The 15,828-nt window shown below is 39.8% G+C and overlaps 1 protein-coding gene across 1 annotated transcript in view; it reads right to left on the bottom strand.

The window, feature by feature from the left end:
• Positions 1–4,060: 4,060 nt before the first annotated feature.
• Positions 4,061–15,828, bottom strand: part of MARF1 (meiosis regulator and mRNA stability factor 1) — a 32,849-nt gene continuing 21,081 nt past the window's right edge. The window contains 11 exon segments of the mRNA XM_067551065.1: positions 4,061–6,551; positions 7,474–7,644; positions 8,845–8,985; positions 9,089–9,149; positions 10,013–10,225; positions 10,391–10,621; positions 11,139–11,366; positions 11,944–12,146; positions 12,820–12,953; positions 14,194–14,336; positions 15,567–15,787. Coding sequence (XP_067407166.1) covers positions 6,322–6,551; positions 7,474–7,644; positions 8,845–8,985; positions 9,089–9,149; positions 10,013–10,225; positions 10,391–10,621; positions 11,139–11,366; positions 11,944–12,146; positions 12,820–12,953; positions 14,194–14,336; positions 15,567–15,787 — 1,976 coding nt within the window. The 3' untranslated portion in view covers positions 4,061–6,321.

Genomic DNA, 15,828 nt, shown 5'->3' with positions numbered 1-15,828 from the left:
GTCCACTTCCTGCAAGAGGGGTTGCTCAGGAGAGGGGTCCCTGAAGAGGGACATAGGGGAAGGGTTGTTGAGGGGGGTAGGTGTAAATTGTTTAGCAGTTGTCAGACCCTCTGGAGGGCCCCTACTGGGGGGCTGAAGGATGATCTGGGGGGCTGATTTCTTCTTCTGAACCACCTATTTCTGTCCCTATTTCTATACGGTTGAAAGGGCCCAGGTGGAGGCCTTGGCTGCTGCTGCAGCTGGGGCCATGACTGCTGCCTGGAAGCCTCGGGCGTGTAAAGGTCCAGGGAGCGAAGCGTGACCCTGGAGTCCTTCAGACCGGGCAGCTTCGCATCAGTTTGGTCGGAGAATAGGGCCGACCAATCAAAGGGGAGTCCTGAATCAATTGCTGCACCTCCTGGGACAGGCCCTAGGATTGCAGCCACAAGCACCTTCTCATGGCAATGGCGGAGGCTATGGCCCTACCTGCTGAGTCAGCAGCGTCACTGGATGTTTGGAGTGCTGCCCTAGCCACTGTGATTCCTTCATCCAGGGTGGTGGTGAAGTCTGCGAGCTGGTTCTGGGGCAGGGCCTCAGCAAACCGCTTGAGGGAGTCCCATGAATTAAAATTATATCTCCCCAGGGGGGCCTGATAGTTGGCAATCCTGAACTACAGACCTGCTGTGGAATAAATTTCTCTCACAAACAAATCCAGCTTTTTGTTGTCTTTGTTCTTGGGAGTGGAACCAAGCTGACCTTGCCTGTCCCACTGGTTGGCTGCGTCTACCACCAGGGTTCCCAGGGCCAGGTGAGTGAACAAATACTCAAACCCTTTGGCCGGGACATAATACTTCTTCGCAGCCACCTTCGACATGGGGTGACTGAGGAAGGGGTTTGCCACAGGGCCTTAACAATTTTGAGGACTCTATCGTGGACTGGTAGGGCCACTCTTGCTGGGGCAGCCGCCACCAGCACATTGAAGAGGATATCATCAGCCTCCTCTAACTCCTTCACCTCCAGCCCCAGGTGAGAAGCCACCCTCTTGAGCAGCTCCTGATGTGCCCTGAAATCCTCCAGTGGCGCCATATGGTCCCCGGAGATTGCCTCGTCTGGAGAGGAGGAAGATGACTGCCGCGGCACGTCCTGCAGGTGCTCCCCCACCTGACGAAGAGATGCACCCTTAGAGGGTCCCTCCATGGGGTCCGACTCCTCGTCAGAGGAGTGGTGTCTATGGGCCTTCTCCTGTGCCAGGGGCACAAAATGAACCGCCACTGACAGGGTGGATTGGGGCCCCGGTCCCATCTGGATGTCCCATGGGGCCCAATAAGGCCATTGTTGCGGCCATTATCCCTGGGGCCAAACCAGGTCTGACTGCAACACCTTGTGGGGGCATCAGCTGTCCCAACGACTGTTCCCCCATAGGACTCAGAGCCACTAGACTGGCAGTGCCATGCCCGTCCTTGGTCCCAGGTGCCGTGCCAGGGACTGTCCTCTCGATGCCTCTGACGTGGAGGACGACGAGGACCGCCTCTGTCACCGCGAGCAGTTCCGATGGACGGAGGCGTGCTCTAAAGAGCTCTCGGTACCGGAGCGCTGTCTCGGTACCGATGACTTGCAGTGCCACTTGCCTTTCGGTGACCGAGACCGGCGCTGCTCTGGACCTCACGGTGCCGAGCCAGACTCCGGCGACCGGGTTTTGCGTTGGGGACTGCGCGGTGCCGGGTCCTCCGATGGCGACCGGGTTCTGCGTCGTCTTGGTGCAGGCGAACTCCTTGGCACCAGGGATTTGGAGCAGGAGCTGTCTGAGCGCCACCTGGCAGACCTCAACCGGTGCCGCCTCATGGGATCAACGTCAGCGCCAAGAGGGGGACTCCATGTCCTGAGTCGAAGCAGGCCAGCTCGACGACGCTGACCTGGAGCAACTACTGGAGGAGAGTCCTTGCTCTACCCCCCGGTGGCCATCCGGCATGAGATCTTCCTCCCCATACCGCGGATCTCCACTGCCCTTCAGGGGGACCCAACCCGGGTTTGCCCCGGGACACCAGCCCCTTCTCCCGTGGCGGGGAGTGGGGATAGAGATGGGGTGGGCAAGGGCAACAAGGCTCTTGCCGCCTGAAAAGCCTCTGATGTCGACAGTTCAGCAGGGGCACTCTCCCACTCTCCCGTACCAACGGCGCAGGGGAGTGTCCACACTCTGCGCGCTGTTTCTTCCTCTTCAGCACTGGGGCTGCTGCTTGGTACTGAGTCGATCCCGGTGCCGGCGGCGCACTCTGCACTGAAGTTAGGCTTGGTGCCGAGGTAGAGCGGGACGGCTTGGACGCCGAGTGAAGCGCTGCCTCCATAAGCAGGGCTCTTAACTGGATCTCTCGGTCCTTCTGAGTCCATGGTTTAAAAGCCCTGTATATCTTACACCTGTCTTTCCTGTGCTTTTCCCCCAAGCACTTAAGGCACTGATCGTGGAGGTCGCTGAGTGGGAAGGCCTTCACGCAAGAGGCACACGGCTTAAATCCCGGCGACCCGGGCATAGCTCCGCCGCTCTAACTCCCCTCAGGGACTTGCTTATCTAACTACACTTAAGAACACTTAACTACTTAAAACTAACTAACTACTTTGAACAACAAACAGTTTGAACAAGGGGAATGGTACATGCAGAGAGCAAGGCTAGTTCCAGCAACCATCACGGTCAGAAAGAAGGAAATGAGGGGGCATAAGGCTGGCAGCGCCTTATATACCACGGCATGTGCGCGGGATTCCAGGGGGCACCAGAGTCGGCCCTACGGGATCTGCTAAGGGAAAAAACGTTCCGGGAACCATGCACAGTGACATGCACTCACCTATAGTGGAATGGACATGAGCAATCACTCGAAGAGGTTAAGTTACATGTTAAGCTGTGTCCATGATTTTATTTGTGCACACAGTGGGAACATTTATAACTAAAACAGGGACATGATTGTAATTACTGAACAGTGGTTGCAGTTTTCATTAAACTCCAACAGCAGTTTTAGAGAATTCTCTTGTTTCCACCCACTTTTGTTTATCCCATTAAAGAGCAATAATTTATGGCATTCGTCTTGTATACAGTACAGTAGTAAACAAGTTCTCTATTAATCATGAATTAAGTAGCTGCAACTAAAATTGCTCACTTTACTATTGAAATTAATGCTTATTCATTCAGGATCTGGTATGCACATGAAGCAGTGTTGGGCCGATAGCATATACGCACTGAGGGGGTTTCATTAAAAGAAATTTATTTTTAAAAATCCGGACTAGTAAAATTTCAGGACTTCTGGTGTCTTCATACAGCTCTTGGTTTCTTTATACAGCTCCAGGACAGCAGAACCTATTCCAACTTTGGTGGCAGACTGAAAGACTTTGGTATTTTGAAAAAAATAAATTTGTAAAAGCTTATATTGACTTCAAAATTAATTTATGATGTCCAATGTAGTTGAAAGATCAATTAGTGACACTAGTTTAGCACTGGATACTTTTGCTAAGGATATTGAATATCTGAGGATTCAAGTTTACAATTCATACATTTTTTACTTTTTCCACAGCTACTGTGTAATAAAATGAAAATGCATTCTGATTTGATATAAAAAGGTAATATTCACTTTACTGTTTTAATAATACTTTCAAGTGAGATTAAGGTAAAAAGCAATGGGACTTGTACTCCTAATTCACTTAGGCTCTTGAAAATGCCACCCTTACATTTTTCATGTTTTCAGTTTTAATCTCATTCACCATTTTCCCCATCTTTAGACAATGAAAATTCATTCTACTTAAAAAAAAAGCAAATCAGATTTGTTTGTTTGAAACCTCATATGTGAAATTGACAGCATTTGCTAGTGAATATTTGGGTTGCAAAAACTGCAGAAAGAATATATTCATATTTAAATTGCACTACTCGAATTTTAAAGAAGGTCATGGGAATGTCTGCTCTTAGTTTTAATCTGAGTTTTCACAGAACAAACATTTTAATGCTTTACCCTGCCTGGATGACTGAACTTGATGTGAGTGGGGGGAAAAGTAGTAAACAAGAATTCTAGGCTATTTGTCTGTTCTTAAGAAAATAAGGCAAGAGTTATATGCTTGCTTGAAAATTTTATTGACACAACCATTTGGTCCCAACACACAAAACAGCACTTGAGCCACAAAAGAAAGTGTCCAACAAAATAGACAGCTATGAAAAACATTTTTCTTCCCTCTCCCACCCCAAGAAGAGATAGTGCACGTAAATTGAGGGCTTCAGTGACATTTTTTTTAAACAGACATGAATCTAAATTAGTACAATTAATTTGTAAATTAAAGAATTTCATGGTCCTAATTGTTTTGAATCAGTAAGTCACATCATTCAATTAACCCTTTGGATAAAAAAATATATTGAAGTTCAATTGGCTATTTTGTTACACTATGAATACAACTTCCCCAAAGTTTATTCTATTACTTTCAAACAGCAATTTAATTAGAATTACACATGAATCAAAAAAATATATATGCTGACCTCCATAAATGGTATAACCACCACATTCACATAAACATAGTACGGAGTTGTACCTCAATTTTTCCTCTATAGCATCAACCATCTGGTTCATTTAGCACTTTGGATGGCTTGTAATTGCATTTCATGAAAATAGTTTTACAATTTTTTTGCACACACTACTGAAACGAAAGATCAATGTTAACCTTACGAAATCTATGTAAGGTGGTAGCAGATGTTCTTACATTTAACTCATGAAATTATTAAAAGCATTCTAAAAAAATTTACATTCTGTTTTTGCTTTCTGTAACACTATGTCTGTAGAGGTTTAATAAGGACTCAAACACTGTGCCATAATGCTCAGAAAAACTTCTGAGTGTTTCCCTGTATTCACAATGGCTATAAGATTAGCATTGGTAAGACTTGGCTATATTTAAAAGATTTTTTAACAAAATCTGACTTGTAAAATTCTGTCTATAGCCATTATTTCGTGGCATTTTCAACTGCTGGCTATGAAATCTGAGCCCACCTTCTATCTCTCTTGTACATTACAAAATATAATCCATCTAAAGAAGCCATTCAACTAGTGGAAAACCTTAGGTATAGGTTCTTTCAATTTTACAAGAAATTTAGTCTGCCTGGCAAATACAATCCATTGTAAATGCCAAGTTTACCCAAAATGGGTATAAGGCCTCACTCACAGGACATTTCAGCCAACTATAAATAAGGTCATCCCCACTGGTTTCCCTCCTTCCCAAAGGCTGACCTTTCCAAAAGCCAACACAAAATACCACAAAAAACTGAAAAAAAGCTTCCAACACTAAAAGTAAATATTAGAATAAAAACAGACACAGTTAAAAGACAAGACGAAGTGTAAGCTTCCCATTTACCAAATATGCTTAAAAAATAGAAAACAAGGTTAAGTAGAATAACCTTGGCATTTCCACATACAGCCAGAACTTTCCTTGCAAGTGGAAATAGCATCAATACCTTCCATCTTATAGCACTTTACATCACCTGCTCTATGATCTATAATTTATGCATTAAATGCATATTTTAGAAATATTGGAATCTTCCTAGTAACCCCATTTCTAGACACAACAGAATGTCTTAATTTTACTTTAAACTTATGACACCAAGACAATCTTTTTTCCTTAACCTAATCCATGTCAAACTGGAACTAAACATAAAAGGGAAGCTTAAAACATCCTCAACTTCCTAGAAAGCTCCTCAACAGAACTGAAAGTTCCAGAAAACATTTAAAACAAATTTTGCAATAAATCCACATAATCTTCTACAGACATATTTATGTGAAAGGATTTACAATGCAATTACAAGGCACCTGAAACTGCACATACCACAAGCTTCCCCCGCTTAGTACAATCAAAAACCCACCACACTTGTCATTCCAATCCAGTAACAGTTAAAATTCCTCAACAGGCTTTTAAAGACAGATCATGCATTTTATTAATACTGTCTGAAACAATCAGTAAGCAACAGCCTATAGAATATAATACGCTACATGTAGGATTACACCACCAATGAGGCTTAAAGAAAATAAAATCCATTCCACTTTAGTTGAGTTTATATTTTGCTGTAACTGAACATCATTGGTTTATGGGGTGGGGGCATAAAACTTGTTAAGAATAATTTAATGAATGCTGGAAGTTTTTCCAAAATAATAAAAAAAAAGTTTGCCCTGCTGACAGCTGTGTTCAGTGTAGAAGGAACAAATCTTCACAGAATACATCTAAATACAAATTAAGTGACTTCTAGACCTTCTCATTAAAATACATAAGGGCTACCAAATAGCTATATTTTTGTGCAGAGTCCAACAGGATTTGTCTTTCACACTAGAAGAAAATTTAAAGCTTGGTTACAGGTGCAAGTGAGAAGTTTGCTGCCAATTTTACTTTGTTTTTGTGTTGCCTTTTGGCTGGGCTGTCCATTTTTTCCTTGCTTATTGGAGTTTCAGAAGTCTGATTGGGAGGCACTGAAGAATTCTCTGTGGCCACAGGGCCACAGCTCAAGTTTCCTTTTCCTACTGTGGTAACAATTCTGTTTTTCTCTTCTTCTGTTAGAATCATCATCATCTCTAAAATAAGACAGCTAAATTATTTACAAATATTTTACTTTCAAAACTATGCAGTAAAATCATTTGATAAGAGTTCTTTCTGTGAGGAAGTTTGACTAGCAGATTTGAGAACCATGGCACTCTGGTTCAGTTCTCAGCTCTGCTGTTAATTTGATGTTTGGTTTTAACACTACATATTTATGTCTCAGTTTATCTGCAAAATGGATCTAATTCACAAAGTACAATAAGTGTCTCAATACTACATGTGAAATACTGTAAAATTACTGTTAAAGAGTTGCTAAACTATTGCTGTGTGTCACTGCAATGATGACTGCATTTTAATGGTAGAGGAGGTGATCCCTGTGAATTCTGCATTTACCTCACAAGAGCACTGTTGATTGATTAATGTTTGTGAAGCACTTGAAAAGCTTCACATGGAACACCTCCATATAAAGCACAAATGTATTGGAAGCAAAATCGACAAAAAAAAGTCAGTGGATCATGATTAGCCATTTGCTTGATGTTTCATTTTCCAACGTTAAAAAAGTTGTCAGTAAAATCTGATCGTTACCTTGTAGGTTATGTCTACGCTTAGAGGGGAAGGGAAGGTGTAGCGGTATTACAGGCACTACCTGTGTAGCTACATGTCACAGTGAAAACCTCCAGTAGTGGGGAGCTGCAGCAGGGAAGACCTCTAGCAGCAGGGCGGCAATGGGATACCACACTGCTAAAAGCAGCAGTGTAGATGTGGTAGGCACTGCTTAAGCATGCAGGGAGCCATGTAGAGTATATAACCTGGGGGCTTAGGCATGCAGGGAGCTCCACCTGCCTACTATTATTTATACCCATGCTAATTGAGCGCGCAGGGTCTATACTTTACATGCCACCGTAAGAGTAGACCTAGCTTCCAGATATTTTCCTCTGGCTACTAACTAACTCTTACCAGAGAGAGGTGGAGGGCGTTCCTCAAACTGTATGAGGTCTGCAGACTCAAGAATGACTGGATCCGGTCTCAGCTGTGGGGATGGTAAGCAGGAAGGAACCGGTTCACACAAGAGGTCAACAGGTGATGTATTTGTGAGGCAAAGGAGTTCCTGCTCAGTTTGATTAGAAACTGCAAAAATAAGATGATCTTTCAAAATATGATCAATTTTAAATATCTAAAGGCCATAGTAAATATATTATAGTTGGTAAACACCAAGTCTGCAGCCAAAATACTCCAAGGGGACTTATAGGCTAATCCATACTGAAATTTGTTCAGCCCAAAGCCTGTCTGAACGTGCGAGCACATGCGCACCCTGACATTTGCCAAGCTTGGATCCTGAGGGAGAGGCAAGAGAGTCAGTTCCAAAGGAAGAGCCTTTAAGCTGCCACACTCAGATGCTGTTTCACATTCAGATACCAAGATCCTATCAATCGTTTCAAGAGGACATGTTCTCTTAAAGAACTGACTATGTTGTAAGAATGCTGCTTCCATTGTAGCTACAATTGTTTGGGGGAGGTGGAGTTCCTACCTCAATGGAAAAACCCACTCCATCAGTGTAGGTTGTGTCTACACTACCGGATTATACACCAGTACAGCTATGGCAGTGTAGCTATGCCAGCATAGTCTCTGTAGTGTAGACATACCCTGAATCGGTAGGGTTCAGGGCACATTAACCTACCCCTCACAGAAATGGTCTTAATGTGTTCCTTACCAACATCAATTAACACTTCTGTCTCAAAGGCTATGCTATTAGAGTAATCCAACATGTAGGGGACAAAGGAATTGGTACCCATAGCAAGGTCTGCGCAACAAGGTCGCAGGCTCCTGGCTACCTGCAGCTGGAAAAAGAAAAATACCAACAGAACTACCACTGCTATTAGATGTAAAAGCAACAAGGGAGAGGTACAGTTGCAAATCATATGCAAAGAAGGCAATAGTATAGCCGCACGTCGAGGTACAGACAGTCCTCTACTCTTCTAGGGGAATACCATAGTTGGCCATCACCACTTACATTTAATCTCACCTTAGCTTTCCTTCAACTCCCACTGAGGTGAAGGGAGTTAAGGGAACTAATCTGAAAAAAATTTTCAGCAACTTGGAAGATCAAACCTCAGGAGAGCACAGAAACAGGCTCCTACTAACATGAAGAGGAATGTATGTCTAACTATGACCTTTATGAAAGAAGTATGATGGCTTTAAAACTCCTTATATTTATAGACGTTTACTTCCAATAACTAAGTCACACAGCTCTTTCCCCATGCGGCTTTGCTTTTAGTGTATTTCTCCACAGAGCAAACAACTTTATTATATACATTAAGTTTGCATTACCATTGCTAGGTGTTCCTAGGTTTAATTCCATTGATGCAGTGGATCCTGGAATCTCCATAATGTGTCCATTACTGTCAGAAAGTTGATTTCCATGATCATCCACATGATCAGCAGGGGAAAAACTGGGTGAGCTAAAACGAGCTACAAAAAGGCAAATTAATTTGCCTCGGATCACCTCTAAAGAGATACTTGTAAACTTTACTGTGATAGTTGGCTTATGAAGAAGTTCAATTGGCTTACTTACTTTTCATGTCATTCTTTAGTACTACAATTCTCTTATGCCCATGTCCTTTGATCCAGACAACCTGTAAGACAAAAATACAATGTAACAAGAGCACACACACTAACCTCAACACCTAATCCATACTACTCCCTACTTTCCACACAGTCTAACTGTGACAAAATTTCTACAGGAAATCAAACTAATTCATAAGGGTATTCACATTAGATTATCCAATTAAAAATCTTGGCTTGATAAATGAAGAGAGATGCTGAACAGCACAACAGGATGTCTGAAGCTCATGCATTTTCCAGCCCCATATTTTCAAAACAGACTGGAAAGTTGTTTTTGTAAACTGCTCTCCAAAAAGATTAGTTTACTTGAAAAGTTTATGGCCATGAACGGGACCAAAGATTTTTTAAGTATCTTAGACCATGTAAACCAACTGGCTGACATCTGAAGTTCCACACTAGAATTCAAACATGTGGAGTTCCATGGAGTTTAGATTAGTAATAAGGGTTCAAAAAGTTACATGAGTATTGGCACCATTACATGGTAAATTAGTACAATAATATGCAACTCAGCAACTGCAATACATTGACTGTTCCTATAGTAGTTAAAGAGAAACAATTCTTTATGGAGCAAGAATCTACCATGTCAGAAGTAGGGTTCTCAGAGTTTTTACTGCATTTTTATCTATATATGCATTCATTTTATTCAAACAGTGAATACATTGAGACCAGTCAAGTTCAGCAAAACGGACTGTTAAAATATGTAACATGGCTAGTATGAACTTCCTTGTAACTATTGCAGCAGATCATAAAGAGTATGAGGCAGAACTTCAGTTGCATAATGTATTTAAGTTACAACCTCTAATAAACTTATTGAAGCCATTCAGGAATCTTAAATTAATTTAAGATTATGATATACTAATAAAGTTCTTCAGACCTGTGGAATTGCTCCCAAGAGTTCTTCTAGACTATTATATCCATATACTTTGGGCTGCAACACTTCTCCTGTATATTTGCTATATGCTGTTGGGAACTCATGAAGGAAGATCTGCTGGTAGTGGTAGGTGTGAAGCAAGGACCTTACATTCTTTGCAAACAGATACAGATTTGTAAGTTTCACACAGTCTTCTGCCCCATCATTGGTAAAAATCTATACAAAAGCAAAGAAATGTCATCGTACAAACTTATGCTTCTGTTAGTCACAGTAATATCCTTCAAAAACACAAGGAAGCACCAACAACAAAAGCCAAATAAATTGTATCAGTTCTAAGTATGGTTCTAAGAACCAGATCAGTTTCCCTAGTAGCTTCCATACCTCAACCAAGTAAGGAAGACTCTTCAGAAGTTCAGTAAAGGTCATAAATCCATATTCACATGGATTAAGGGGAGCACTGTGGATATTTTCATAATGTCTTTTAAGCTGGTCAACAGAAAGAAAGGAGGTTCCATCCCAAGACATCATCAATACCAGTAGTTGTGCAGTCAGAGTCCGTAGCGACTTTCTATTTATCAGCTGAATCTGTTTACCAGATTCTGTGTCAGCAACCTGAAGAATTTTAATTTTAAAAAACAGAAGAAAAATTAGTCTGGGTTTTATAAAATGGGTATTGTCTGTATCCAAAAAGGCTTAACCAACATTTTACATTAGATAATCTAAACTGTAAAAGAAAAAAGCTTTCTATATGGAAATACTTTAACATTAGAGATAGTTCTGCTGCAGGAGTTTTATAGTTTCTGGTGCCCCATAGGACAAAGCAGTTTACAGATCTATGTATTTTCTTTCAATCAGGGAAGGGGGGGGAAATAAAATAAAAAAATCAAAGCACCAATTCTCCAAGCAAAAACACTAAGGAATTTCAAAGGGAAGGGGAAACCCAGTGATTACCATTGCAGTGAAATGAGGTAAAAACATAATTAAACATGCAATCTTGATATTTTAAAACAGTTTAGGCAGGGAATTTAATTTCTGTGGTTCTACAAACACACAAAATCTAGGCATTAATAAATAAATAAATAAATAAATAAATAAATAAATAAATAAAAGATCACACTAAAAAGTTTACCTTTACAACGTGGCAAAGTTTTTGCATTAAAGCTAGAACAGAGCTGACATCATAGTCATGAAGGCGCAATGTGTAACCAAATGTTTTACTGTATTCTGTAAGTAAATCAGTCATCATAAGGCAGTTGTCTTTCTGAGATCGGAGCAGTTTAACAAACTGAGCTGCTAGAGCTTTGACCTGTTCCACCTCTGTCAGCGTCAGAATTTTTTCCTCTCCACATTCTAATACCTAAAAAAAATGAAGTTACACTTTGTTAATGAAGTTACTTATACAAACTGACTGGAAAACCCAGTTTGCAACTAACATTCAGTAAAGGATATTAGATATTTTTATAACTGTGTTTTACATAACAATTCACCTACTTTACACAAAGCATCTACACGAAAGCAAGCAGAGTTAAGATATTCCTCAAGAGAGACAATCAAATAAATCTTGCTCAAAGTATTGAATTTAGTCTGTTTTTATTGTCTGAACTGAGTCAAATAGAGAAAGTAAACAATTTTTAAAATTTAGTTCAGAACCAAGCTTAAGTTTTAATAATTCAAGTTTATTAACAAAGTTTTAGGTTTGTTTTTTTTAAATGTTTAACTTGATAGCATTCTTTAAAACTTTCTACGGTCTTTGAAAAACAGTAAAAATAACTAACCAAGTATAATCAAAGGCTAGAACTGCAGGCAGTTACACAATTCACAACTCCTTGTGAAGTTAACTTCCTGGAAATAGCTCTTGATCATAGTAAGAACACAATGTATACAGGTGTGATCTGAAAAATGCTTAAATATACCTTAGAATTTCTAGAACTTACTTGCAAGACATCTGGTATGGCTTCAAAAAGTTCAAGTAGTTTGGTAAACCCATAATAAGCAAGTTTGCACTGGCGGCCAAAATGATGGTGATAAGAAGGAATAAATTTATTAAAGGGCATTCGGAAATGTGGTTGATGACGCAGCAAGTCAACTACCTCCTTAGAGAATTGCTTTGTTCTTTCAATTTCTTCCTGGGTACGTTCTAAGTGAAAGACATTAAAATGACGTGAGCAGACACAGAATAGTTAGTTTACAAGGCAAGAAAGGGTATACAAAGAAAATATATGGCATCAACATTAATTTATATTTAGCTTTATATCAGCCACAAAAATAAACCGTTATTTTTTTGTTGGAAGAACTTGCCAATACAGCAGAAGGTCTCTGCCATGCTTACATATTTACTTGGTAAAATAATTAATCATATGGCAATCACTGTACAGTGTTTACTAAGCAAGTTTTCTTGTTGTCTCATGCACCAACAATTTCTTCCCCCTCCAGCCATCCTGCACAAAGTTTAACTACACTCAATATTACTTAGTTAAATTAATTAAAAAAAACACTAACAGCATAACATTTCATTTATTTCATTACAGCAATTTTACTTTTTAAATTGCTAGGATTATATTTAACTACATCTCAGTCATGGGATTATGAGAATATAATGGGATAATTTGGCAACAAGTGCAGAACAAGGAGAGGTAGAGGAGAGGAACAACTTAATTATACATGAGTATTCTGATTTGCTTTACCCAATGAGTTTGATCTGAAGTTATGTGAGAACACAAAATACACTGGCAATAGTGAAGGCAGAATGTCATTTTAATAAATTAATAAGCTATTTATTTTTATAAATCAAAACAATGATATGGACATACCTCTTTTGGGGATACAAATTACCATTTCGTTGTCTTGCTGAGACAAACAGATTGTTGTATCTGGAATTTCTGATATTATATCTGCCAGCTCACACACTCCATATTCGGTAACATCCCAATCTTTAGAGAAACACCTGAACAGTTTAAGAAGAAAATTGTAAAGTAACTTCAGAGTATTGGTGTATTTTATATAGGGCATTAAATGCAAGAGTTAGCAATCAGTTTGCACACACAAAAAATAGAAATATAATTAGTTATCAAAACAGAACCCAAATCTCAGTGGAAATAAGAGGTATTTTCACACTGTCAGGGATATCAGCACTTAAGAACCCATAAACCAAGGAGACCATTTGTAAATCAAGTGCACAAAAATCAAATATCCCCACTGACTACAGAATTAAGAATCACACACTAGTGCTTCAGATGCATGTGGAAGAAAGAGTGAAGTTGTGCATACCAACTACTGGGTGCCTCAGATGGACTTAAAATGTAAGAATGAGATATTAAAGAATGTTACTTCACTAATCCAGAATTTTAGATAGTAGTTTTGGAGTTAAACAAACCAACAAAACCTTTCACAAGTCAAACTAAAACAAGCAAACATGGCATATTTTTCTTGTATTGCAAGAAGGCAGTAATTGCCATATATAGCTTCATGTGTTACAGTCTTGTGAAGTCATATCAGCTGCTATGTCTTGAAGTCATGTCACACTAGGGAAAGTAACATGCTGAGATTGCTTTCAAAAAGATTCTGATAAAACAGACTCTCAGAAAGATGGAATGTTACTAGCAATGTGAAAACAGCACTAATTCCTCCTTGGATTTTCACCCATTATTACTCTGCCAATCAATCAGATACCTGTGCTAGAGCCACTAAATTAGACTGGATTGAAAAATGCCCAGGGGCAAGCTGCCACCGTTCCCCCTCACCCCCAATGTGGCTGAAAGAAAACCTAATTTTTTGCAAAAAGAAAATAAAAGCAAAATAGCACCTACTTTCTCAGGCTAGTTTGCATTACAAGTATGCCATGCACTGGTGAATAAATGTAGTCTTTTAAGAACATGCTTTAAGGAATAAATTAACAAGATACAGTACACCCCAATTTGAAGTAGCAGAATTTTAAGACAAATTAAAAAATTAAGTGCTAAAAGTAATGCTATACAGCATTCCAGAAAGTTTTCCAAGTAATAATGGACTATTTTCAAATTTCTAAAATCTGATAAACTCCACCTTCTGATAATCTAACATCACAATGAAGTTTCTGTATTAGAATTCTGAGTGCCAAGTTCTCTTGCACTACATTTTTAAAGAAAAGCAGTTGCAAATGTGGATGGGAGATGTCTTGATATTCGGTAAAAACAGAATCAACTTACCAGTGATAAGCCTGTAAGAATTCTTTCACGATAACTTGTTTACTGGCCTGGGATTTGAGAAGTTTCAATAAATCTTGAGTGAAACGTTTTACTTGGGCCCTGTATGTTAGGGTTAACAAGCGTTTAGAGCCCATGCCTAGAATCTAGAACATAAGCAACAATAAATCGCTTATCAGCATAAAAACCAAGCAGTGATTTCTCAGCAGTGATCACTGGTTACCTCCTGCTGCCGCCCCTCCCTCCCCCGAGTAAATAATGTTATGAACTATTTAGATGGAAAGAACAGACTGTGGAAGAAATGTCAAGTGAATGACTATTTGAGGTTACATTTCCATATAGTTCTTCCATAGCAAATCATAGGTAGTTAGGAAAGCATGACAAATGCTTCCTCCAAGAACACTGTCAGACCTGTTGTACAAGTGATTTAGTGGAGGCTGTAAAATTCTATAACAGCATACTTCCTCAAAGACCAGCTAATGTTAACACACTTACTGAAAAGTTACAAGTGTCCCAAAGACCACAAAGGGTTCCATGATCACTCAAACAGTATTACTTCATAAAAATCAGGACTACTCAGTTTCATACAGTCCCAACTAGTGATACTGATGCTCTGCTCTGTCTAAATGCAGGTGAGTATTACCCAAACAGCCAGCTAACCAATGCGGCTGAAGGTAACACCACAAGCTTGACAAAGAGGAGACTTCAAGTTTAACTACATAGTGGTAGACTCGAGGAGCTCATGCTGAAAACTATCTATCTAGCTTAACAAAAAGAAGGTTAAACAGTGACTTGATCACAGTTTACAAGTACCTACAAGGGGAAACAAATATTTGATAATAGGCTCTTCAATCTAGGAGACAAATATATAACCAGATCCAAAGTCTAGAAGTTGGAGCTATACAAATTCAGACTGGAAAGAAGGCTAAGTTTTTAAACATTGAAGGGTAATTAACCATTGGAACAATTTACCAAAGTTCTCCCTCAGTAGCAATTTTTAAATCAAGATTGGTTGTTTCTCTATAAAACAACCTCTAGAAATTATTCTGGGGAAGTTCTATGGCTTCTGTTATGCAAGAGGTCAGACTAGATGATCACAATGGTCCCTTGTGACCTTGGAATCTATGAAAGTTAGATCTAAGAGAACTTCACATATATTTATAAGTTCTAAAAACACTAATAGCTGCCATGATTATCACCTCAAAAATAAATGAACAGGTAAACAACTAAATCTTAGTGTCTCCTGTCAATCTCCTTTGTAGAAATTGACAAGGTAATGCACAAATACATGGTGTGCCGACCACTAACACAGTTGAACTCAGTTGATTCAACCTGTGAACATGGGTGTGAACAAAATAAAGTGACTTTATACTCACTTGTAATACATGAGGCACTGCTTCTAGTAACTCCATTAACTTGGAATACCCATAGTCAGAGACACGACACTGCTTTGCAAAGTGATGATGATATGTTGGGATGAATTTACTGACAGGTATGATACAAGATGGCTGGCTTTTAAGTAGATCTATCACTTCTCTACTGAACTGAATAAGCTGCGGGTTACCTACAGGGCTCTTCGAACGTAAAAGCCAAGGATCTAGAATAAGAATTTTTTTTTTAGAATGAGATATTCATTTG

The sequence above is a fragment of the Emydura macquarii genome, unplaced genomic scaffold (genome assembly GCF_026122565.2).
Source record: "Emydura macquarii macquarii isolate MOO-44397 ecotype Brisbane River unplaced genomic scaffold, CSIRO-AGI_Emac_v2 contig_1348, whole genome shotgun sequence".
Taxonomy (NCBI): domain Eukaryota; kingdom Metazoa; phylum Chordata; order Testudines; family Chelidae; genus Emydura; species Emydura macquarii.
The sequence above is the reverse complement of the archived record's forward strand: the minus strand, read 5'-3'. Positions and strand labels throughout refer to the sequence as shown.